Source organism: Ipomoea nil, unplaced genomic scaffold, assembly GCF_001879475.1.
Source record: "Ipomoea nil cultivar Tokyo-kokei standard unplaced genomic scaffold, Asagao_1.1 scaffold2159, whole genome shotgun sequence".
NCBI classification, from domain to species: Eukaryota; Viridiplantae; Streptophyta; class Magnoliopsida; order Solanales; family Convolvulaceae; genus Ipomoea; species Ipomoea nil.
In genome coordinates, this window is record NW_017618587.1 from 1,427,496 (window position 1) to 1,453,384 (window position 25,889).

General features: G+C 34.8%; 4 protein-coding genes and 1 pseudogene across 5 annotated transcripts; all 5 read right to left on the reverse strand.

Annotated features, from left to right (window-relative positions):
- Positions 1-1,259: 1,259 nt before the first annotated feature.
- On the reverse strand, positions 1,260-1,976 carry LOC109149184 (mitogen-activated protein kinase kinase kinase 2-like). The gene has a single exon (XM_019296847.1). The coding sequence runs from the start codon at positions 1,974-1,976 to the stop codon at positions 1,260-1,262; it is 717 nt and encodes a 238-aa protein (XP_019152392.1).
- Positions 1,461-4,548, reverse strand: LOC109149858 (uncharacterized oxidoreductase At4g09670-like). Of its 2 annotated transcripts, XR_002049018.1 has the most exons (3): positions 4,025-4,548; positions 3,020-3,634; positions 1,461-1,470 (listed from the first exon to the last, which is right to left on the reverse strand). XR_002049018.1 is itself a non-coding variant. In XM_019297879.1 (2 exons), the coding sequence occupies exons 1-2, from the start codon at positions 4,487-4,489 to the stop codon at positions 3,092-3,094; spliced, it is 1,008 nt and encodes a 335-aa protein (XP_019153424.1). In that variant the 5' UTR covers positions 4,490-4,548; the 3' UTR covers positions 2,998-3,091. The 2 variants fall into 2 exon arrangements, 1 of the variants encoding a protein (XP_019153424.1); XM_019297879.1 differs by lacking the exon at positions 1,461-1,470 and having other exon boundaries at positions 2,998-3,634.
- A 3,046-nt stretch (positions 4,549-7,594) lies between these two features.
- LOC109149185 (mitogen-activated protein kinase kinase kinase 3-like) lies at positions 7,595-8,512 on the reverse strand. Its single transcript, XM_019296848.1, has one exon. The coding sequence runs from the start codon at positions 8,510-8,512 to the stop codon at positions 7,595-7,597; it is 918 nt and encodes a 305-aa protein (XP_019152393.1).
- Positions 8,513-13,483: 4,971 nt separating this feature from the next.
- On the reverse strand, positions 13,484-17,533 carry LOC109149506 (probable pectin methyltransferase QUA2). The gene is made up of 9 exons (XM_019297302.1): positions 17,284-17,533; positions 16,118-16,841; positions 15,904-16,036; positions 15,595-15,835; positions 15,286-15,511; positions 15,034-15,209; positions 14,329-14,632; positions 14,114-14,252; positions 13,484-13,992 (listed from the first exon to the last, which is right to left on the reverse strand). The coding sequence occupies exons 2-9, from the start codon at positions 16,825-16,827 to the stop codon at positions 13,834-13,836; spliced, it is 2,088 nt and encodes a 695-aa protein (XP_019152847.1). The 5' UTR covers positions 16,828-16,841; positions 17,284-17,533; the 3' UTR covers positions 13,484-13,833.
- A 5,759-nt stretch (positions 17,534-23,292) lies between these two features.
- LOC109149509 lies at positions 23,293-25,576 on the reverse strand (annotated as a pseudogene).
- Between the last annotated feature and the right edge of the window lie 313 nt (positions 25,577-25,889).

Sequence of the window (25,889 nt, forward strand, 5' to 3'; positions counted from 1 at the left end):
AATGGAGATGGCCTTAGATTGAATATTAGCTCCCTCATGTGTGCAAGCCAATACTTTTGACAGGATCCAAGCAACACGTGGACTAGGGTTGGCTCTGATATATATATATACCAAATTGAAATATGTACTATATCTCAACGAAAAGTCTAAGATGATAGTTGGATTCCACATTTAAGTTTATATATTATATATTCAACACATGCACACAGAGCCGAATTTTGGGGTGTGCAAAATGCCCAAGAGCACATGACCTTAATTTTTAGAGGACCTAATATTTATTTTTGACCTAATTATTTAAAAAAAAAATTAAAAAAAAAATCAGCAATTAATCTTGAAACTCATCCAATTTTTCAACAAATCATTTCTCTCTCATAATAATTATGACTTTTTTTTGAGGATATAATAATAATTATGACCTAATTAATTGAGCATGTCACATGACAAAATTGTTATATTTAATTTCTCCAACTCAAGCCTTGAATCTGCAGAAATAATTTAAAACCTGTATCATTTACTAGTTCACCACTAATATCGCCTAAGAAATTGATTCTTCCCCAATATAATCAATCAATTCAATATATATTTCAGGAAACTAATGGCGTACAAATATCAACAAATTAAGTTGTATTTTACCTAAATTTGATTGCACTACTTGCTTCTCTGATCTTTCATAATTCATCTCCTGCATTCAAATTGATTGCCTGTACTATTCAAATATAAAGCACTAAGAATGTTCCTCTTCTAATACCAGAAGAAATAAGTTTGTTTAAGCTCAGATTTTTGTAGAGTAGAACATGACAGGTAAGCATATCCAAAAACAAAAAAGAACTTACAACAATAGAAATTTACGGTCAAATCAGAATTAAAAATCAAATATTGGTGAAAGAAGTTAGTCTGATCTGATCATCATATATAATTTCATAGAGCTGAGATTAAGGTGAACCATGCTTATCTTTATCTTTCCAAAAGAGATATACCTTATATATATATATATATATATATATATATATATATATATATATATAAACCTTGAAATTGGGAGAGATTTACAATAAACTTCATAATCAGTAAAATCTATAAAGAACAGTTGACATTTATATTTCAAGATTACAAAGGTAAACACAGATTGATAACTAACAAAAACTCATAACTCCGTTGCACCCGTTCCAAAAAAAAAAAATATAATAAAAAGCATGAAGTTTGTTTTAAAACGTCCCTTTTCTTTTCTAAAACCCTATTCCTTTCCTATGCCCTGCCTATTAGTTCATCCCTTCCCCACGGCGGCAATCGAAAATGCATGACGAAATCGGAGTGGAAAATAAATCAATACTAGAAATCCATTCTCCAGTCCCGAAAGCCCTATTGCCCAAGCCTTGACGATCCTCCCATCTTTGACATAGCAGCGGATTGGTATTGGCAACAAATGGATGATTGAGTAGCTTATCAGCAGTCCATCTAACGTTTGGGTTTCTTTCAAAACACTTCATCAGAAAATCATTGGCATGATTAGATATGCCGGTTGGGATTTGGGGTTGCTTGAAGGCCATGTCTTGAGCTAACTTATCGTCACCGTTACCGTAACAGAACTTCCATGGTGATTCCCCGGTCATCATCTCGGCCACCATGCACCCTACGGCCCATATATCCTTAGGCGCCTCGTGCATGCCACAAAACAAAGATTCCGGGGAGGTGTAGAGTAAAGCTCCCCGGTGACCTCCCTCTCCCGCGACCTTAGATAGCCGAAAATCGCCTATCTTGAGTTGATTCAAGCCGCAGCCGCACCTGCATGGGAAGAGAAGAATGTTGTTGGGCTTCAAATCGCAGTGGACAATCCCGAGACGATGCACCTCTAAGATTCCCTTCAAAAGTTGATAAGCATATAGTGAAGCCTCCCCCTCCGGGATGAATCCTTCCTTGGAATTCATCCATCTCTTGAGTGTTGCACCCGGAGCATACTCCAACAGAAGGTTGTACATAGTGTTTCCATGCTCTACGCTCGTATCTTCTCCTAAACATTGAATTATATAGGGACATCTTTGCAACTTTTTCAAGATTTGTCCTTCCCGCCGAAGTGAACTAGAAAACTCGACCTTCGAAGACTTCGCGGCTAACTTCATCGGAACACTGAAAGTAGGTGGATTATAATATTGAGAAAGAAACACAATGCCATGGGCTCCCCCACCAAGGAGTTCCAACTTTTCGCAAGGCATACTGATTATGAATACTAATAAGGTTCGTATATAGTAAGATCAATGATGATGAAGAATTGGAATTGATGATCCACCAAGTATTGAGTACCGAAGTATTATATAGGACTTGGGATAATCTCTCAGTCCAACTAAGTTTAGTATTGGGTAATCTCTCAATCCAATTAAGTATAGTATTAAGATAAAAAATCAGTAGAAAATTATATACTAATCCCAGATCAATCCGGAATAGAATTAAGAAACAGATTGGAACTCAAGTAATTAGGAAAGTTAAGAACATTGTAGACTAGAAAATTAGGAAATAATTAACTAATACATATAAATATTTGTTCTTTTATATATATATATATTGTGAATAAAATAAATTCGGTGGTCCTAATTATGAAATAAAAATAAAAAAAAAATTTCAAATTTCAGTCTGACATAATAATTAAAATATCTAACCAAATATAAACACAATAATATGATATATTATTAATTAATACATATCGTTTAAATTAAAATCAAATTTAGTGTGTGATAGCATCCATAACACGGTATATGGGTTAGGTAGGTGCTCTATTTGGTAGCGTTTATTTTAAAATTTATAACTTATTTTAATCTATAAAAAAGTTATAACTCTGATCTGCTTGATGAAACATAATGAGCTTAAAATAATAGAGAGTAGTTTATTTTAAAATGTCCCTCCAAGATTTCAAATTATGGCATGAAACACAATATTGTTACAAACATATCATATATAGTACAAGTTCGAATCAAATTGAAGCCTATCATTTGTCACAAGACTGTGTTTAATAAGAATCCAATAGAACAATTTTATTGAAATAAATTTATTTAGTAGATATGACTATATGAGTGCATTATAAAAAAATGTTGTAATGTACTTAGTACACCACCTCAATTGTCTCAAACCCTTTGTGAATGGATGCCATGATTGCATCCACCACCAGCTGCGTCTTCCGGCTAACAACCGCCCACTTCTTCTCCGGCGAACTCCCACTCCCGGCCAGATTACAGAACTCCATCACCATCAGAGCATCCTGAGGAAGCTCCGAATTCACACCGTGCTCAATTAACCGATAGCTTTCAAAGGTGTAGAACGACGGCGCAGACTGTTCTGGGAAAGGGGTGACGAAGTCGTGGACGCGCAGCTTTCCGGCGGTCCCGTAAGCGAAGATGTCCATGGCCATATCGGCCAGGGAGGAGCAGTAGAAAGTGGCGACTCTGCCGTCTTTCCATTTCAGAGAAGCGCCGCAGGAGAGAATGACCCCGGCTTCGTTCACCTCCGGGTCGCGGAACGCCGTCACGGATTCCGGCAGTTCGTAGTCGGTGGTCAACAGGACTGCGCCGATGCTGTGCCAAGCGTTGTCGCCCAGCGCATCCACATCTGGCGTTTCGCCAACGGAAAACGAAACGTTGCAGTGCACCTGCGCACACGCGCGCGCGCACACATATATATATATATATAGAATTACATTCATGTAAAAACAGGGCTTAAAATACGAAGGACATTTTTGGATCGTTGAATTTTAGGTATCTAAGGTTGTGATTAGCTTTTATGATTTTGTGTGCTGCCCGTGTGTGCACGGTCGTTCATGGATGTGTGCATGCCGATCCAAATATTGTGTATTCACATGCATACTATATTGGTTGTGTGCATTGTCGTCCACAGATATGTGCACACCCGCGTTTAGGTGGGTACACGGTATATCCGTAATTGTATTTTAAGGATGTTTCCCCTATATATATATATATATATATATATATATAAATTTTTTTTTAGCTAGCCGAAAATTCACAACCATTATGGAACTTACGGATTTGAGTTGGCCAAGGCGCAGAGGATCAGAGAGGAACTCTTTCATCTTAGCAGTTCGAGGATGATGCATCCACGAGGTAGCATCCATGTACTGGACCCCACTGGACTCGCACGCCGCCAGAATCAGGTCCAGCTCCGCCGCGTTCAGCGCCACCGGCTTCTCCACCAAGACGTGCTTCTTCTTCTGCGCCGCCAGGACGGCCCACCGCACGTGGAGGCTGGTGGGGAGAGCGATGTAAACGGCGTCCACGTCCGGATCATCCAGCACGGCGTCGTAGCTGCCGTAAAGTTTCGCGGTGGCAGGGCAGTCGTTCTCTGCGGCAAACGCCGCAGCCTTCTCCGCCGTGCTGCTGCCCACGGCGGAGATGGTGGCGTTCGGAGCCAGCGATATAGCTCTGGCCAGCTTTCGCGCTACGGTGGCACAGCCCAGTATTCCGAAACGGATTTGCCTCTGCTCTGCCATTTTTCCCGGCGACCACCACGAAGAAGATTACAAAGAGCTGAAAGTAGTTGTCTCTTATAGTAGTAGAAAAGAAGGGGAGCATGCACGTCTCGTATTTATTTATTTATCTTTAATTCATTTGCCTAAACGTTGCTTAGACGTCGAGGCAAATGATTATTTAATACATTTTATAAATAAATAATTTTTTTAAAATTTAATTTGGTTTAAATTTAGTATAATCTTTTTTGGATCAATAAAATCCGTACATTGTGGGCAATAAATTCTGTACGCGAAGAAAATTTTACTCATTTCACAAGTGACAATACTACAACAATAATTTATATTGTGGTAAGGACAACATTGAGGTATCTTATTCACTTTGTATTTGTCACCAAATCCGGCAAGGTCCGGGCATACTATAATCAATCAATATAAATTCTTCTTCCAAAATGAATGAATCTCGATCCCTGGTCATTCTTTTAAAATTTCACCTATGTGACCAGTTGAGCTGCTCATGCGAGTCAATCAATATAAATTCTTACTTTTAGAGATGTTTGCCAAAGACCTGGTGGTCAATCATCATAGTTGTGGTTCTTCCAAATAGGGATTATTGGTTCTATGGTTAGTGATAGTGAGTTTGAAACGTCTCCAAGTTTGTATTTTGTCTAAATTTTATTTTAAATAGTAGTATTAATAAGTTTAACGGGTCATTGCGTATTATAATTATGAACATATAGTTTAGTAATTATGAACATAGAACCGTGTCCACTTTGCAAGGTGGACACGGTTTACCTCATCGCAAATTATGCTGTGGACTCGTGTCCACAATGCATTGTGGACACGAGTCCAAAACAACGTCGTTTTCAAGGAAAACGTGGCATTTCAGTTTTAAAAAAAAATTGATTTCTTCTCGTCGTTAAGGGCGTTATTCGTTTGTGGCATTATTAATGTACAGTTATGGAATTATGAATGTACAATTATGGAATTATGAATGTATGTTATGGAATTATGAACACAGAGCTCTGACATTATGAACTTACAATTATGAACATATAGTGATAAAATTATGAACATAGAGCTCTAAAATTGTGAACATAGAGCTTCGAAAATTGTGAATGTACAGTTATATGGAATTATGAATGTACAGTTAGGGAATTATGAATGTACAGTTATAGAATTATGAATGTACAGTTATGGAATTATGAATGTACAGTTAGGGAATTATGAATGTACAGTTATAGAATTATGAATGTACAGTTATGGAATTATGAACACAGAGCTCTGACATTATGAACTTACAATATGAACATATAGTGATAAAAATATGAACATAGAGCTTCGAAAATTAAGAATTTACAGTTATTGAATTATGAATGTACAGTTCGGAATTATGAATGTACAGTTATGGAAGTATGAATGTACAGTTATGGAATTATGAACACAAAGCTCTGACATTATGAACTTACAATTATGAACATATAGTGATAAAATTATGAACATATACTCCTATAACGAAGCGATCTGAAATAAAAAAAAAAAAGTGAAAGATAACGGTGCCACTAACGGCACTGTTACCGTGTCCACAATGCATGCTGGAAATAAAATTTTTTATTAATTTGAAATTAATTATTTTATTTATTTTATTTTTTTGAAAACAATTATTTTATTTAAAATTATTAAAATAAATTTTAAAAATTATTTTTTAAATATAGTACCCGACACGTCAGGATATAAAATCAAGAAAATGGTCAAATGCTTAGTAGGATAATAAAAATAATAAAATATACACGTGACAACCCAAACATGTTGTTAACCTGCTAAAAATGTTAATTGCAATTTTTTTCCAAGTTGAAGGATGGATTTGGAGCTTATTCCTGTTGGGTAATTTAATTGTTATCCCCAAATAGTTCAATGACCTATTTGTATATTTTTTCCTAATTTTAATGGTGTTGTTCAATGTTTAAACTTATCGTGTTTGTCCCGCATTAGCAATCTCTTGACATGAATTGTCAAGTTGTTATAGATATATAGATATATATATATATATATATATATATATATCTAGTAAAGCAAATTGCAATTCCCTATTTCCCTTATTCTTTAACATCTCCGGTTCTTCACAATGTAATGAGTAATATGTAAAAACTTGCAGCGAGATCGCCATTGTTTTCTTCACAGATCTGTGCTGCAATATTGTGTAATTACATGGATGGCCCTATGCAGACCTTACGGCTCCATAACGCTGTGTTCTTCTGCTTCATTCATCCTTGTTTTGAAGAAACAACTTCGAATTCCATCCTTTTAGTGGAACAATATAATATCGCCATTAGTTCAGATCAAGAAAATGGAAATGGAGTATATATATATATATATATATATATATATATATATATATATATATATATATATATATATATATATATACTACAGCCTGCAGATTCTAGCTTAATTAGCTTGCTTGTCTTTTGATGATGGGTTTCTGGCAAACTAAAAGTCTCTCGTCGCTATTGCTTTTGATGATAATCCATCCCTGCAGCACCATATATGGCGTACAAATATCAACAAATTAAGTTGTATTTTACCTAAATTTGATTGCATTACTTGCTTCTCTGATCTTTCATAATTCATCTCCTGCATTCAATTTGATTGCCTGTGTTCAAATATAAAGCACTAAGAATGTTCCTCTTCTGATACCAGGAGAAATAAGTTTGTTTAAGCTCAGATTTTTGTAGAGTAGAACATGACAAGTAAGCATATCCAAAAACAAAAAAAAGAACTTACAACAATAGAAATTTACGGTCAGATCAGAATTAAAGATTAAATATTGGTGAAAGAAGTTAGTCTCATCATCATATATAATTTCATAGAGCTGAGATTAAGATGAACCATGCTTATCTTTATCTTTCCAAAAGAAAAGTTGACATTTATATTACAAGATTACAAAGCTATGCACAGATTGATAACTAACAAAAGCTCGTAACTCCCCACCCCCCTCCACCACCAAAAAAAAAAAAAAAAAAAACATGAAGTTTGTTTCAAAACATCCCTTTTCTTTCCTAAAACCCTATTCATTTCCTATGCCCTGCCTATTAGTTCATCCTTTCCCGCGCGGCAGCTATCGATAGTTCATGACGAAATCGGAGTGGAAAATAAATCAATACTAGAAATCCATTCTCCGGTCCCCAAAGGTCTATTGCCCAAGCCTTGACGATCCTCCCATCTTTGGCATAGCAGCGGATTATCGGTATTGGCAACAAATGGATGATTGAGTAGCTTATCAGCAGTCCATCTAACGTTTGGGTTTTTTTCGAAACACTTCATCAGAAAATCCTTGGCATGATCAGATATGCCGGTTGAGATTTGAGGTTGCTTGAAGGCCATGCCTTGAGCTAACTTATCGTCGCCGTTAGTGTTACAGAACTTCCATGGTGATTCCCCGGTCATCATCTCGGCCACCATGCACCCTATGGCCCATATATCCTTAGGTGCCTCGTGCATGTCGCAAAACAAAGATTCCGGGGAGGTGTAGAGTAAAGTTCCACGGTGACCTCCCTCTCCCGTGACCTTAGATAGCCGAAAATCGCCTATCTTGAGTTGATTCAAGCTGCAGCCATACCTGCATGGGAAGAGAAGAATGTTGTTGGGCTTCAAATCGCAGTGAACAATCCCGAGACGATGCACCTCTAAGATTCCCTTCAAAAGTTGATAAGCATATAGTGAAGCCTCTTCCTCCGGGATTAATCTTTCCCTGGAATTCATCCATCTTTTGAGTGTTCCACCGGGAGCGTACTCCAGCAGAAGATTGTACATAGTGTTCCCATGCTCTACGCTGGTATCCTCCCCTAAACAGTGAATTATATAGGGACATCTTTGCAACTTTCTCAATATTTGCCCTTCTCCCCAAATGGAACCTGAAAATTCGTCCTTCGAAGACTTAACGGCTAATTTCATCGGAACACTGAAAGTAGGTGGATTATAATATTGAGTGAGAAATACAATGCCATGAGCTCCCCCGCCAAGGAGTTCTAACTTTTCGCAAGGCATACTGATTATGAATACTAAGGTTCGTATATAGTAAGATTGATGATGATGAAGAATTGAAATTGATGATCCACCAAGTGTTGGGTACCGAAGTATTATATAGGACTTGGGATAATCTCTCAGTCCAACTAAGTTTAGTATTAGGTAATTTCTCAATCCAATCAAGTATAGCATTAGAGAAAAAAAATCAGTAGAAAATTATATAGTAATCCCCGATCAATCCGGAATAGAATTAAGAAACCGATTGGAACTCAAGTAATTAGGAAAGTTAAGAACATTGTAGACTAGAAAATTAAGAAATAATTAACTAATACATATAAATATTTTGTTCTTTTTTATACATATTGTGAATAAAATAAATTCGGCGGTCCTAATTATAACATAAAAATTAAAAACTAGCGTTTAGTAATATTTCAAATTTCAGTCTGACATAATAATTAAAATATCTAACTAAATATAAACACAATAATGTGATATCTATCTACTATCTACTATCTATCTACTATATCTACTATCTACTATCTACTATCTACTATACTAATAAGAGCCCAAGAGAGTTAGGCCTATAATGGGTAGAAAAAATGGCGGTCACAGATTTTAATCAAATGAATGGCTCAGATTGATTAAAAGATTGATAAGATTTAAATTTTACACTAAAATTTCCTAAAATACCCACACACCGTTACTAATTCCGTTAAAATTTTAAGAATTGCCGTTAGTTCACCGTTAACTTACTCATTGATTTCAATAAAAAAAAAAAAAAAAGGTCTTAGGTTCGAACCTCATCCCAATCAAAGTTGGCATAATTAGTACAATTTTAAGAATTGCCGTTAGTTCACTGTTAACTTATTGATTTCAATAAAAAAAAAGGTCTTAGGTTCGAACCTCATCCCAATCAAAGTTGGCATAATTAGTACTCTATTTTACTCTTATTAAATTATATAAATAATAATTTTGTAGCTACAACAAAAAATTATAGATATGCATTTCTTTAATTTAGAATTATGTGTTCACAATGCCTTTATTCAAAAAAGAAAATTATTCATTATCAATAAATTAAATAAGAGAAGTAATTGTATTAGTTATATTGTCTTTATTTTTCTACAATATAAAAATTCTTTATATTCAAATTTATTAATTGATTATATTCGCTACATTGTCCTTACAATGTCTTAATACAGTGAAAAAAAATTATTCATTATCAATAAATTAATTAAGAGAAATATTTTTATTAGTTATATTATCTTTATTTTTCTCAAATGTAAAAATTTTTACATTCAAATTCATCAATTGATTATATTCACTACATTGTCTATTATCTTTTTTGTGCACTATTTTTCTAATTAAATATCAAAGTTATAATACAAAATAATGCTATATATTTATTTACCAAGTATTTTATTACTACCATGAAAAAATTAAAAAAATATATAATTAATAATGCCAACCATATTAACTACTTGAGAGATTTTGTGACAAAGAGAGTATTTAAATCACACAACAAATTGAAGTGAGAACTACCTTGCAATGTCCTTGTTTGACAATCAACCGTTAGCGCGCGAATTATATTAGCGGATTTGACCAACGAATTTATTTAATTATTAACATTGGGTAGAAAAATGACCGCCAAATTATTAAATCAAATGAATGGTTCAAATTGTTCAGGTTTTATTTTTTTAAAATTTTTTTTCTAATTTATCCTTAATTATATGATTATCCATTTAACTTTTCCATTAAATAGCGTTAATTCACCGTTAGTCTAATTATAATATTAACGTCTTCATCCCAAATGCTCTGTCGGGCCGGGGTGTGGGGGGCCCTTAGGGTTGGGGTTCAGCCTTTTGGAAGAATAATATTAACGTCTAATATAGAAATATAATTACACCATTAATCTAATTCTAATATTAAAGTCTTCATAGAACTTAACCACAAATCCTAATGTCGAAATCTCCTCAAACAATATTAGTATATATTTAATATTTTATGCCCTAATTTTTATTTGTTCTCCCTTATGTCCCGTATTTGGTTTCAACCATACCTATATAATTATTTTATTGACAATTATAATCAATCTTGACTATATTATCTTGCATTTGTAAACTTAGAATTACCTATTTAACCCGCACGGGCTTAGCTCAATGGTTTAGTGGGCAGTATTTGGGAGAAGAGACCAAGGTTTGAACCTCGGCGGCGGCAGTGCGGGAATTATGTCCAAAGTGGGCAGATTCCTTGTTCGCACCGGCATTTGGTCCTGTCTGCTGAACCATTGAGTCACCGTGATTTACAACTTCCTACAATGCTCTGTCGGGTCAGAGTGTGGGGGGTCCTTGGGGTAGGGGACTCAACCGTTGGGAGAAGAATTACATATTTAAATACTCAAATTCAACCTTCAATTATCTATGCATGAACAATTTCAATATAATCTTGCCTTAATATACTTTAAAATACTTATTTAAAAAAAACATTGGGCATTATCCCAATCGCGCAATGCGCGTAAAAAACTAGTATACTAATAAGAGCCCAAGAGAGTTAGGCCTATAATGGGTAGAAAAAATGGCGGTCAAATTTTTTAATCAAATGAATGGCTCAGATTGATCAGATTTTAATTTTTCCTTAAGATTTACTAATTTATCCTTAATGAATATATTATCCGTTAATTTTTCCGTTAAATATTTTCTTTTCCGTTAATTTCTGTTAGTTCACCGTTAACTTACTCATTGATTTCAATAAGAAAGGTCTTAGGTTCGAACCTCATCCCAATCAAAGTTGGCATAATTAGTACTCTATTTTACTCTTATTAAATTATAAAAATAATAATTTAGTAGCTACAACAAAAAATAATACATATGCATTTCTATAATTTCGAATTATGTGTCTACAATGTCTTTAGTCAAAAAAAATTATTCATTATCAATAAATTAAATAAGAGAAATAATTTCATTAGTTATATTATCTTTATTTTTCTCCAATATAAAAATTCTTTACATTCAAATTCATCAATTGATTATATTCGCTACATTGTCCCTACAATGTCTTTATTAAAAAACAAATTATTCATTATCAATAAATTAATTAAGAGAAATAATTTTATTAGTTATATTATCTTTATTTTTCTCCAATGTAATAATTCTTTACATTAAATTCATCAATTGATTATATTCACTACATTGTCTATTATCTTTTTTGTGCACTATTTTTTTAATTAAATATCAAAGTTATAATACAAAATAACGATATATATTTATTTACTAATAAGTATTTTATTAATATCATGAAAAGATTTAAAAAATATAATTAATAAAGCCAATCATATTAATTACTTGAGGGATTTATTGACAAAGAGAGTATTCAAATCACACAACAAATTGAAGTTAGAACTATCTCGCAATGTCCTTGTTTGACAATCAGCAGTTAGCGGTTAGCGTTAACGATATTAGCGGATTTGACCAGCGAATTCTATCAACGGTTGATAAAAAGATATTTGAAAAATTTAGATGTTTAGATTAACATGTAAAATGACCTAAGGGTATACATATATTTAATAATAATAATAATAATAATAATAATAATAATAATAATAATAATAATAATAATAATAATAATAATAATAATAATAATAATAATAGTTTTAAAAAGGGAAAATGGCACTTTTTCCCCCTATGTTATATACTTATAGCACTTTTTCCCCCTCAATTATTTAAGTGGCTCTTTTTCCCCCTGAAATGTTAAATGGACATATTTACCCTTAAAATAAATATTTCATTTATTTTTATTCTCCAATAAATTATTACTATAATTTGGTTCAAACCAGATACTATAGTAACCAAACCAAAATATTCCAATTACAATTTATAATCAAAACGCGATATTTAGAGTTTATTAAAATCGCGAACTGGAATGGCCGGTTCATGTTCCAAACTGAAAAAATAAAATACATTTATTGTTGAATTTAAACTATTTTAAAATAAAAAATAAAATTTTAAAATAAAGACGGTTCAAAATCGCAAACGGGATCCAGAACCGCCGGTTCTTGATCTAGTTTTTTTTTTTTTTTTTCTTAAATTTAATAAATTGAAATCCAAATATTGGGTTCTAGATCTGAATCATAACTGAAAACTTTTAGTTTGATTGCTATAGTGTCTGGTTCAGTTCGAACCGAACCGTGGTAATCGCTACATATACGCAATAATTTGTTGGAGAAGTAAAATAAATAAAATGTTTACTTTAAGGGTAGAAATGTCAATTTAATATATTAGGGGAGAAAACCACCACTTTTAAAATAATTGAGGGGACTAATGTGCTTACATAAATAATTGAGGGGGAAAAAGTGCTATAAGTATATAACATAGGGGGAAAAAGTGCCATTTTCCCTTTTAAAAAAATAAAAAAATAAAAAATATAAGTAAGCCAATCATATTAACTACTTGGGGGATTTATTGACAAAAAGAGTATTCAAATCACACAACAAATTGAAGTGGGAAACTACATCGCAATGTCCTTGTTTGGCAATCAACAGTTAGCTCTTCAATATTAGTATATATTTAATATTTTATGCCCTAATTTTTATTTGTTCTCCCTTATGTCCCGTATTTGGTTTCAATCATACCTATACAATTATTTTATTGACAATTATAATCAATCTTGACTATATTATCTTGCATTTGTAAACTTAGAATTACCTATTTAAATACGCAAATTCAACATTCAATTATCTATGCATGAACAATTCCAATATAATATTGCCTTGATATACTTTAAAGTACTTATTTAAAAAAAACATTGGGCATTATCTCAATCGCGCAATGCCGTAAAAAACTAGTATTATTAATACATATCGTTTAAGTTGACATCAAATTTAGTGTGTGATAAGCATTCTTAGCTTGGTATACTTGGATATGCATGATGAACAACTAGCATTGTAATAGAATTAGCTTTGGTGATGCTTGGGAATGATGTTATTTGGCTTACAAATGTAAAAATCACAGCTTTAACATCTCCAGCTTTAATATATATAGTAAAGCAAATTGCAATTCCCTTATTCTTTAACATCTCCAGTTCTTCACAATGTAAAAACTTGCAGAGAGATCGCCATTGTTTTCTTGACAGATCTGTGCTGCAATGTGTAATTACATGGATGATCCTATGCAGACCTTACGGCTCCATAGCTCTGTGTTCTTCTGCTTCATTCATCCTTGTTTTGAAGAAACAACTTTGAATTCCATCCTTTTGGTGGAACAATATAATATCGCCATTAGTTCAGATCAAGAAAATGGAAATGGAGTATATATATATATATATACTACAGCCTGCAGATTCTAGCTTAATTAGCTTGCTTGTCTTTTAATGATGGGTTTCTGGCAAACTAAAAGTTTCTCGTCGCTATTGCTTTCGATCTCCACAACTCGAGCATCCCATTTCAGGCGTGTTGAGTGAGCTCTTGCTAAATCTACGAGGGGAACTGTGTCGCGTATGATAATCCATCCCTGCAGCACCATATATGCTCAGAAAGGTTAGTGAAATTTGCAGAAAAGAAAGCCCCCTCGGGGTTGAATTGAAATGAAAAACGTGTTCTGTTTTAACTAAAAGTTTAAGCTGATAATGCACCTCGGGACGAGTTAACCGGTCTATCTCGATGAACAGATCGAGCATCCCGCATCTGCTATGCTGCTCAGATTCGAGAGTTAGAAGGCCGTATGCATGGACTAGATCATACGTTCTTGGGTAAGTTGGAAATGCTTCACACCTGCCCCAAAACGACCATCCATTTAGTCCCGACTAAAAGTTTAAGCTAACAGTGAGACTGCACGTTTATTATTTACCAATCATGTAATACGCCAACGAATCCCCTGTCGAGGATGAGGGGAAGGTGGTTGGGTGCACCACTGGGAACAACATTCATGACCCAAACCGACTTTCCTGCTTCCAGTAAAGCAGCATTCAAACCACCAAAACGGGCGTTCATGTCTAGCACGTTCCTGAGCAAGTTATAGGGTGGAGAAGGGTCTTCGTCGCCAGGTCTCTTTGGATGATCAGAGAAGATTAATGGCGAGAGCAACGACCAATAGTTCTTAACAGAAGAGGTCCAGTAATGGGAATCTTCTGCAATATCTTCGGGCTGCAAACCTGATAACAATAATGCTCAAATCTGATAATGTGCCAATGCAATTCTCAACTATCAATTTGATAATGGCCCTGTTTGGTAAAATAGTTAGCCTATAGGTCAGTTTTGACTTATTTGACCACTATTAGTTGTTTGATTTGGCTAAAAAACTAATATAAGTATTTGGTTAATTAGCTTTTTAGAACTCCAAAATGTTAAAATTTAAAAAGTTGTTCAATGCAACTTTTTCAATTAGCTTTTTGAGAAAAAAAATTATACCAAACAGCTATCAGCTAACAGCTAATTTACCAAACACTTTTCTACAATCAGCTAATGTTATCAACTAATTATACTCTTTAATTAACCCAAACAGCTAACAGCTAACATCCATTTACCAAACATGGCCAATGTGTTAGTTAGTTACCATGGACTTTAAGTTCAGATGAGCTTAATGCAGCCCGAGAAGGCCACTTAGTCCGTTTCTCTATTGAAACCCATCGACGGCTCTGTGTTCCTCCAATGCAAGCCTCGAGGGGTCGATAATATGGAGATTCAATATCATGGCCTCTATTGCAAAGCGGAGGGCCAGAACCCGGTTTCCTGGAAACAGAAGCAGCTTCAAAAAAATTGGCAATAATCCCGAAGCAAAATCGTATGCTAGAAGTAACGGTCTTACCTCGCAGCATAACACTTCTTTTCACTCGTCTTCTTCCAAACAACAGTTTCCTCTTGCTGTGACAATAGTTTCCAGCAAAGATTATCTGCAAAATCGCGGACAGAGTTCCACTTCTTCTGGTTTTGTTTCTCACGAGGGTACAGACGAGCATTCAGGACAGGCGATGTCCACACGAAATATCCACCGGGTCTCAGCATTCTGTCGGCTTCAATCAAAAGGATTCCACCTAAACCACGTATAGAAAGTGCTTAGTGGTAACGAAAAAAATGAAACCGATTAACTAACATTCTGCAGCTGATCGAGTAGCACCTTTCTTGTCCCAGTCCACCTGACAGTCGGCACAGTGTATCATATCAAACGAAAGGAACGGGAATGGCAATTGCTTCCAAGTGAACGAACCAATCATTGCTGGAAGGCCTCTTTCGAGAGTGAGTTGAACTTGACTGCCAGAATCCTCGTAGCTTGCAGTGCACATAGTCAATAGTTGGCTGGAGAAAAGATGTGCCCCGAAGCTACCAAAACCACATCCAATATCCAAGATAAGTCGAACCTGAAAAAATGATGAATAACTCAAATAAGCTGAAAAAGCCACGCCCTAAAGAGAGGCTACTAACTTACTCCAGCTTGTACGAAATAGGATGCATTTCGTTGCCCGATCATTTCAGCAATTCGATGCGAGTAGTCTTCGACACTATCATACATGGCAGGATCTGAACGAAACGAAATCTGCTCATCCTCCAACATCATCATCCTGCAACGAAAAAAAAAAAAATGTCACGAGGGCGATTGAACAACACTACTTATAGAGAAAGTAACCTTAATTTGGACTAACCTCTTTGTCAAACTCCCAGAAGTTAGTACCTCCTGAGCTGTGATTTTAACATTTGCAAGCCAAATAACATCCTTTCCCGTAGGCCACCTTAGAGGCGGCTTGTAGTTAATAGGCGGAAGAATCAAGCAGCCTTGTTTGGACCCAATTCCACAATGCCTTTCATATTCTTCGCCTTTAGAAAAGCCCATTTCAAGACTCTCGGAAGCATTGAAGCAGGGGACGTAATTCTCATCAGTCTCGGGAGGACAGTACTCGAGATCCTTCAGCTTAGCAGAACCGAGAGAAATCTGCCCAATTTCCTTCAAATCCAACACGACTTGTTCCTGAAGCCGGCGATCCCCACGATACACTTCACCCTTTGATGTTCGGGTCATCGCCATTGTCCACCAAAAGGATTCAGTAAGAGCAACAACTACTATTGCAACTAAACTCAATTTGAGCAAATGCAAGGTGAACTTTAGTCTATTCCGCCGAGTTCCACTAACACAATGTTTCAAGGATGAATCATCAGGGAAAATAATCCTTAAAGGGAGTTTTATAGGCCAACAAGTATGATCCTTAGTTGATTGAAAATTGTCCAATTCTTGTTCTTCCTCCTCTATCCTATCTTTCTTCTGAGAATCATCCCAGAATTCATGGTTGTTCCCATAGAACTTCCCCTCACCCCCACCAGAAACACCTCTATACAATGGCCTTGCCATCATCGCCATGTCCAAATTCCACCCTGTCAATACCCACACACAAATTACAGTTTAAATGCACTCAACGCTGGAGAAACTTAAAGCTCTTCACTTAAATCAAGATGGGTAATGGCGATCCATCCCCAATTTTCACAAACCCAGACGGGCTATTCTATAATATGGCTGAAAAGTAAAACAAAATCCAAACTTTCCTAGAGACTGAGCTAACAATGGCACACTAAATGCCAGCAAAGTTAAAGAACGTGAACACGAGTTTCTGAGCTGCTTTCCAAGTATAAACACCGAGCAATTATAAAAATGGCATTAATTTCAAGTTCACCAGAGAAATTTACGCAATACCCAGAACCCATCGTGAATGAATTCAAGAAAAAACTGGAAAAAAAAAACAGTTTTTTTTTTTTTTACCAAACTCAAACAACATGTTCAAAAGGAATTTTTTTTTTTCATAGTAACTTAACAACATACCTTCTTCTTCTTGTTCTTCTTACTAAGAAGCCCAGAAATTCTTGAACAGCCTTACGTACAAAGAGAGCTGCAATCTTGTGGGTGTGTGTGAGTTTAAAGGAAGCATCACCGACGCAGTTTTTTTGAATTTTGGGAGAGAGAAAGAGAGAGACAGGGAATGGTATAATGCAGAGAGAATATGGATACAAATCACTACAGAACTCGCTCGTGAAACGCTTGAATCTATCGCCCTCCTGTGCTTCATACATGCCACCATGTATATACAGACAACATTGGATACAGATAATTTATTTTATATTGTAATAGTAACTTTTTACTCAATGATATCTCTCTTTCAAATGGGAGTTCACAAGTTTAAATTTTTATTTTATATTTCTACCTTGTACAGTCTAATACGTATTACAAAAGCGATTTTCAAGCAATTCGAGAAAGAATTATGATAATCTCAGTCAAATTTGTGTGATATTTATATCAGTAATTAAAGGTTTTAAGTTCAATATTTATGTTTATTAACTTTTATTTTTTATTTGTACTGAATAATTATGAGTAATTTAAACTGTTTACCCGTAGTTATTTGTTTAATTTGCTAGAATCACAACACTAACACTTTCCCATTATTACTTGCTTGAATCGGAGACAACTCCAATTAGATTAATCAAGTTATTGACTTAATTATGTTATAAGTTTCACTCTTCACGAGAAGGGTTATTATTATTATTATTATTATTATTATTATTGACTAATTTATTGTAGTTTTTTGTTGAATAAAATCACAAGATTGGAGTTTACTTGTTTGTTAACTGTAATCATTAGGAAAACGTTTGCATCAGAAAACACTTCACTTTGGGTATGTAGGTTTAAAAAAATTTCAAGCTGAATTGATTGAATTTTCTTTTATTCTTTAAAAAAAAAAAAAAAAAAAAAAAGAGAAGAAGTTTCTATATTTATCAATTATCGATCATTATGTTAAACGAATGTTTTTCATACACGTACCAATATACCATGTGGTACCCCCAAAAAAAATGCACAAATGATTTAATGAAATCAAAATTTACAATGTTCTTGCATGCAAAAAAGAAGAATACCCAAACAATTTTCTTTCTGAGTTAAAACCTCATTTAAATTTGTTTGAACGGTTAATTTTAGACAACTTAAACTAATTTATCTCATTGTAGTTTTTTACTAACTAGCTAGGGTCATAAGGCATATTTCACCTAGAATCTACATTCAGATAGCGATTACTACTTAGCTTTCTCTTAAATCAAAAGTACAACCAAAAGGTAAATGTAAAAAGTTTTGATAAATGATTGTACCAGGTGCAATAAAAAAATGTGGGAACAATGTCCTTATTGTACCTAAGAGTGCAAACAAGTCAAGTTGAGCTCGAATTTAGGCACTCAAGTTTGAACTTAAAAACGTTATAGTGGTTAGAGTAATAGAGTTTGAGCTCAAACTTGATCGAACTTACAAATTTAGTTTCTAGTTTGACTGGCTAATTTTTATAAGTTCAAACTTGATTCAATTTGCTCATGTTTTCTTCAGTACTACTTCAGATTGAGTTCATATATATAGAGTTTTCGAACAACTCGATAAGTCATGAGGCTAACAATTTTTAAATTTGATGTAAGAAACATTGGTGCATATGGTCACGATAATCTTTTTCTACTATTATATATTTATATGTGCGTGTGAGACGCTCCATAAAATAAATGTCAGCGTCCGAATTCAATTTTGGACCACGGATTGTGGTCCTTTTTTTTTCTTTTTTTTTTTTTTTTAAGTTCTAATTATTTGGGACAATTTTCTTTGATTTTGGTCATGCATGGTTACTTTGCTTAGAGACATTTTAGATTTTTAGCACTGAAAAGGAAAGATAACTTTTCTTTTTCCCTTTTCCTTTTTAATTTATAAATGCAATATACAATTACAAAAAAAAAAAAAAAAAAAAAACATTTGTTTCAATTACAAAAATCATTACTGACATACATATCATTATGAAATAATTATAAAATAAGCATCATATGTACCGCCTCAAACAAGGTGGTCAGGTCAATGCATCGTCATTGTATACATAAATACTACGAGTTCATTTTTTTCCTAATATCACCGCACTTTGTCTGGTACTATACACACTCTCAATTTTGTTAATTCCACCACACTTTATCCAAGGTATATTTTCGGGGCAAAATTTTTGTAAGTGTAATTAGAGCGTGGGAGTTTGTGTCTAACGTTCTCATCTTTACAATATGCTAAGTTACTTTCAACTGTGTAAGAAAGAAAGAAATACTGTGCACAGGATTTATGAAGGTGTCTTGATGGTGAGAGAGATGGACACAATTTTGGGAACTTTTTGTCATTTATCCATTCCGGAAAAGACAGGGTTTGGACTCACATGGTGACAGAAATGTTGCAGTCCATGGTTGATTGTGATGCTTTGTGTGTGGAACGTACAACGTAGTGATTAAACAATTAGCTTGATAATTATAATACTTCAAGTTATATATATACTTTCTTATAGTCCTTTTAACGGCTAAATTTACAAGGAGGGCTTCACGAAAAGTACACTATCAAATAGTAACTACGAGTTATAAAAACATTTAGCTTAATGGGAGCAACCATAGTCATATTAATCAGATTGTTAAATTGGTAATTACAATGTTATAAGTTCGACTCCCAAATGAGCATATGTTAGTCTTTTTAATTTGAGATTGTCAGCTATATATGGACAACCTAAATTGGTTTACCTCGATCCTAGCTAAGATCAAAAGATGGGATTTACCCTATTGACCTAAAAAACAATAGTATTTCACTTCATGATAAATATAGATTAATCTCTTTGTAACAAATCCAGAATCGCTACTAAAATAAAATATTGATGCTCTTGGACCGACTTTTCCTATAGATATTTTTTCTTTCCTTTGCAAATTTTGAAGACCTACAAGAAATACAAATATATATACATCTATCCAATATATGTTGAGTGTAATACGACATGGGAATTGAGAAAGGTTATTGCATTTGTTGTCTGGTTAGTTAAGTACGACGTTGGAAGTGTCGAAGAACATGGCATGCATGCCAAAAGAAAATGTTAAAAACATCATATCATAATAATACTGCACATGCATGATTAATGCACAAACTAAAGAATCATGCAAGAGACGACAGATCTCCATAAGTTAATTATGACAATGAAAGGGGGAATTGAAGGCATTAGACATGACATAATTTAAGGAATGCAACAACTAAATGCAGACTTTATCAATTACTACAAGAAGCAGATGGGGATGGATGGATATGTGGAAATATAGATTTCTTTCTCTTCATAATTTATATTCCGATACATATAAAAATCAACCCAAGGACCACCTACACTACACACTCTCATTTTGACTCTTGAGTGAATATATGCCCATTACCTACACTATTTAGCTTGTTTGATTTGATATGATATTTTTTGTTGTTGTTTTTTGGGCACAATGTTATGTTGATGAAAAACTTTGAATAAATTGTATATCATCGATCTCAAGATGCGTTAGACTAGCTCACATGTCACTTTAATGAACAGAGTGTTGAAAAAAACGGAATCAATAGATCAATAACAGAAAACAAAAATTAAAAAAGAAGAATTTCACGTGGTTCATCCAAGAACCTAATAAGTCCACAACACATTTCCTTCTACAGATGTGAATTCTTGGATAAAATTAATTTGTTGTTGAAATAACTTTTATCAGTTGAAGGATGACCATTATGACGTGATTTTATTATATGACGTATAAATTATTAATGAAAAAATTATATATCCTAAATGAATGAACTAAATATCCACAATGAATGAACTAAATATCCACAGTGAATGAATAACTAAAAATCAAGAATGAATGAACTAAATATCCATAATGAATGAACAACATAATGTTGTTGAGGGGAATTGAAATTGTTTTTTTTTTTTTTTAAATGTGACGCGCATTTTTAGTCAAAACGACGTCGTTTTGCAACTGCATGGTGCATACGGTTGCACATCATAACTATCGTCGGAATGTGATTATGATGACGGACCCGTGCTGCAAAACGACCCAATTATAAGCCCACAAAAGAACTAATTTAAATATGGGCCTTAGTGGCCCAACTAGTCTCATAAATTACGGCCCATACTCTAGTGTGACATCCACATTATAAAAGAATTACTGATGTATAGATTTATTTTTAGTTGAAAGTTATTTTTTAGTGTATGGTAGGTTATTGTATAACACACTACAATACGCAAATTGTATCGTACACTGCGGTGCATAATCGATTATGCACCGAACTTCAAACCGACGTCGTTTTATTTAATAAAAAGAAACGGCACCCATTTCGCGCCGTTCCGCAAAAAGTAATTCTGTTATGCAGTTTCATTTTGTATACACTGCAGTTTCAGTTCAACATAACTACAGTTTCATTCCGATATAACTACAATTTCATTCGATATTTATACACTCAAATCTGTGAAAATGTTATTTAATTTTATTTTATATACACTATAGTTTCATTAAAACACAACTACAAGATCATTTCGATATAACTACAGCTTCATTGCACAATATAACACTCAAATATGTGAAATGTTATTCAGTTTCATTTCACCACAACTACTGTATCATTTTGATATAACTGCAGTTTCATTTGATAATATATAAAATAATACGTGAGGCAGTGTCGGTTTAGATACATTGTAGTGTCAGTTTAGATACACTGTAGTTTCAGTTGGTAATTAACACACCAAAATGCGCACTCTGTTAACAGAAACGGTGCCGTTTTGACCGCGGTCCACGATATAACAACTGCTACAATACATTAAAATTAAATCTTTAATATACTAAAAATGAACATTTATTAGTTGTTCACCATACAATATAAATCATAATCTATGGTATAATTATTTGCCATAGTGCGGTTTTATCAATTGATTCCAGCGTGGAATAACAATTTGATGTTTTCAATCTTATTTTATTTTTTCCCAAAGACATATTGGTATGCCGTAGCAATCCGCAGTACAAGTATTATTGAATGCTATTTAAAAGGTTCAATTTCTTTTTGAGTGACAAGAGAAACTTACAACTAAGAGTAAACACATGCATGGTTAGGCACGATTTTTAATATATATCCTGAATTCCTGATTTACATGTTTGTTGAGAATTCTGATCTCTATAAGGTTTAAACCTAACTCAATGATTTTTAGTGATGCTATAGACAAAACTTGACTCATATTTGTGTAGTTGATTGGTTTCTCTGATTTTCTTGTCACATCGTCTTGTATAAAATAAAGTTTGTATTAATAGAGACAATCTCAACCGAATTGGTCAAGTTAAGCAGTTAGCCTGGTACCATAAGTATTCATGTTTGACTCTTAAGCTGATTTATTTCCTTGAATTTCACTGTCTGCATATTCAGTTAGCGACTCTCTTTGAATTTGATGCTTTAATGTGAAATTAGTATTAGGTTCATTTGAATTTAGCCAGCTTTAAAGTCATGAGTCATGACTTCATTAATACACCCATGACATGGCCATGGTCCATGGATGGTACGTATGTAGCTAGAGATATTGAAGGCACAAGTTGATGGTGCAGTAGTCGAGTCTTAGTGAATATATACGGTATTGATTCTTTGTACTTCTAACAGGTTGAAAAAGTAATTATAAACAGATATTGCATTACAGCATTATTACAACAAAGTCAATAATATTCAAAAATAAAATATATATTATTAACGATTCAGATCTCTATAAACCAATTGGACAAATGATAATACATGGCAGGCTGCCAAACAATTGGCAAGTTGATGCATTAAAGGCACCATAACACACATAACAATTGGCAATTCAAGTTGATGCATTAAAGGGACTATAAGAATAAGACACACATATATATAGTCACTAGTCAGTGTCTTAAATTGTCCCAAGTCACAACTAGTTTACATAATGTGTGGTGATGACGGTGATATTAGACAATTTCAATTCATTATTTGTTTACAAAAAAGACTAAATTTCTTTGCTCATATGTCCCATACTCTGGCCCCATAGGATAATGAGAAAATTCTGAATGTTACTTTCTATGTGAAATGAGAAGATGATTGATAAATTTTTCTATGTTGATGTGAGATGAGCCAGTTGGAATGGTGTCTACAGCTTCCTTAGCCAATTTTTTCAATTCCATGGCCTTTCTCTTCATCTCTCTTCCCTTCTCACTCTCCATTAGCTCTCTCACAAGCTTCTCAACTTCATCCCTCTTCACATTGTTGTCAATCTCCATACCAATCCCCCATTTAGTACACGAATACCAGCAATTCGTCTGCTGCTCCGCGAAGAACGGCCAGCACAGCATTGGCACGCCATTGCATATGCTCTCGAGAGTCGAGTTCCATCCGCAGTGAGTCAAGAATCCCCCGACAGCCCGGTGGCCCAGGACCTGTTCCTGCGGGCACCAGCTAGAAAGCATTCCCCTATCTTTAGTCTCCTCCATGAATTCCGGTGGGAGCATAGCTTCTTCCCCGGTGACCATGTCCGGCCTCACGATCCACAAGAAAGGTTTCTGGGAATTGGCTAATCCCCACGCGAACTCCACAAGCTGGTTAGGTGTCATCACGGTTATGCACCCAAAATTTACGTACACAACTGAGTTTGGTTCTTTGGTGTCGAGCCATGGCAGACAGGTGGAGTCTTCCTTCCAGAGGTTTGATGAGATTGCTCTTACGTCGTCGTCGTCAAACTGTGTCTGGAGCAATGGTAAGGGCCCGATGGCGTAGACGGGTGGAAGCATGGATTGAAGGGCCATTAAAACATCATGATCCAATGCGTCGAATGTGTTTAGAACGATTGCAGAAGCCTTTTTGGATCTCTCCATTTCTTGTATGAGAAAGTTGAGCATGATATCATTTGGATCTGTGGTTCTCATGAAACTTGGAAAGTCTCTCAGACGTATGCCTTTCATGCCTTTACCCAATCCAACTCCGTCTCCAGATACCCATTTGTTAAGTAACTCTCATCTGAAAGAAAATTTTGTAACTCATGAGATTCGGAAATCAGGAAAATGACTTCTCAAAAATATTTTACGAGTTTTCAGTATTTGGATAGAAAAAATCCAGTCAAACCGAAAATATTTTCGGTTGAATGGGGAAAATATAGGCATTTTTGCGTAAATCACTAAATTTTGGCATTAGTCATTAACACTCCATACATGATTGCCGTCGTTGCCTTCGATTCCTCATTTTCCAGAATGCAATCAAACACGCGAAAGAAAACTGTTTTTTGAAAAATAAGTCAATTTTTTAAAAATTATTTTTCATAAGTCATTTTTCGGTTTTCCAAACTGACTTTTAATGATAGCTGTCAAAGAAAAATAAGTGGGTAAACAACCCTAGGTTACCTGCAAAGGACAACATACAATGTGATACAATCTAGGTTTCTGTCCTTTCTGATCTTGTGATCTTAGTCATTAAAGGACGACAACTAGGTAAACATCATTCGATTACAATAACAGACAAATGACCACAAAGAAAGTAAAACATACTAGATTACTGGCATTGTAACTCTAACCCACAACAAAAAAAATTAATTGTCCTAAATTACTTTAACAAGCAAAGAATACTACTTACTATTTACTAAGTCAACGGTGACAAACTTAGATATTTTGCCCAAAAATTTGTTAAAGCTATATAGCTCGTACCTTTGAGTGGCGTGTAGCCCTTGTCGACGAGTTGGGAGTAGTGCATGAAACCCAAGACGCCAGAAGCACTAGTTGGCCAGAACAGGACGCCAGGGATGCCCAGTTCCTCGGCGGCGTCAAGGGTGAAGCTCATAACCCCGTCGGCGACGATGCACGACACTGGCGGCACGTTAGACGCGGCGGCGGTGTGATTAAGCCTGGCTAGAAGGTCCTTGAAAGGACCTAAACAAGTTGTAGCAGTAGACACACAAAGGGAGGGAATATCTTGGGTGGCATCCACATCTGAGGGCGGAAGGCCGTCTGGAATGGTCTCGAACCGGAACGACGGCAGGCCCCGGAGAGATTCCGGCCCCCTGGATCTCTGTAGGCGGCGGTGGTTGAATTCTGTGTGGACAAAAGTTATGTGAAAGCCTTTGTTGTGGAGAAGTTTGGCTAGTTTCAACATGGCGTTTATGTGGCTTTGGGTTGGGTGTGGTACGCACACGGCATGGGGCTTCTCAAGTTCACAGTTAATTGAAACCATTTCCCTCTTTCTCTCTCTATTTCTTGATTGAATTGGCCTGGTTTTAGACTTTTATTTGAGTTAGTGGAAAGAAAGGTCATTATTCATATTTGTTTAATGGGTTGTGACGTTATTAGATAAGAAATGAAAACTTTATGTACAAGAAAAGGTTAGCCGCCTGTCCACTCCGAGTGTCAAAATTAGCTTCATGGCAAAGTGACTAAAATGTGGCGCACTCTAATTGATGAATGTGACCAAAAGGGGATTGTTTGTGGCTTTTAGTACAATAAAAATTTCAAACAATGAATTTTACCTAATGTGGAGACTTAGTTTTTTGTGATTGGTTTGTCTTTCACTGACCAATCACACTCGCCCGTTTGAGCATTTTAAAGTGGCCGCCAATC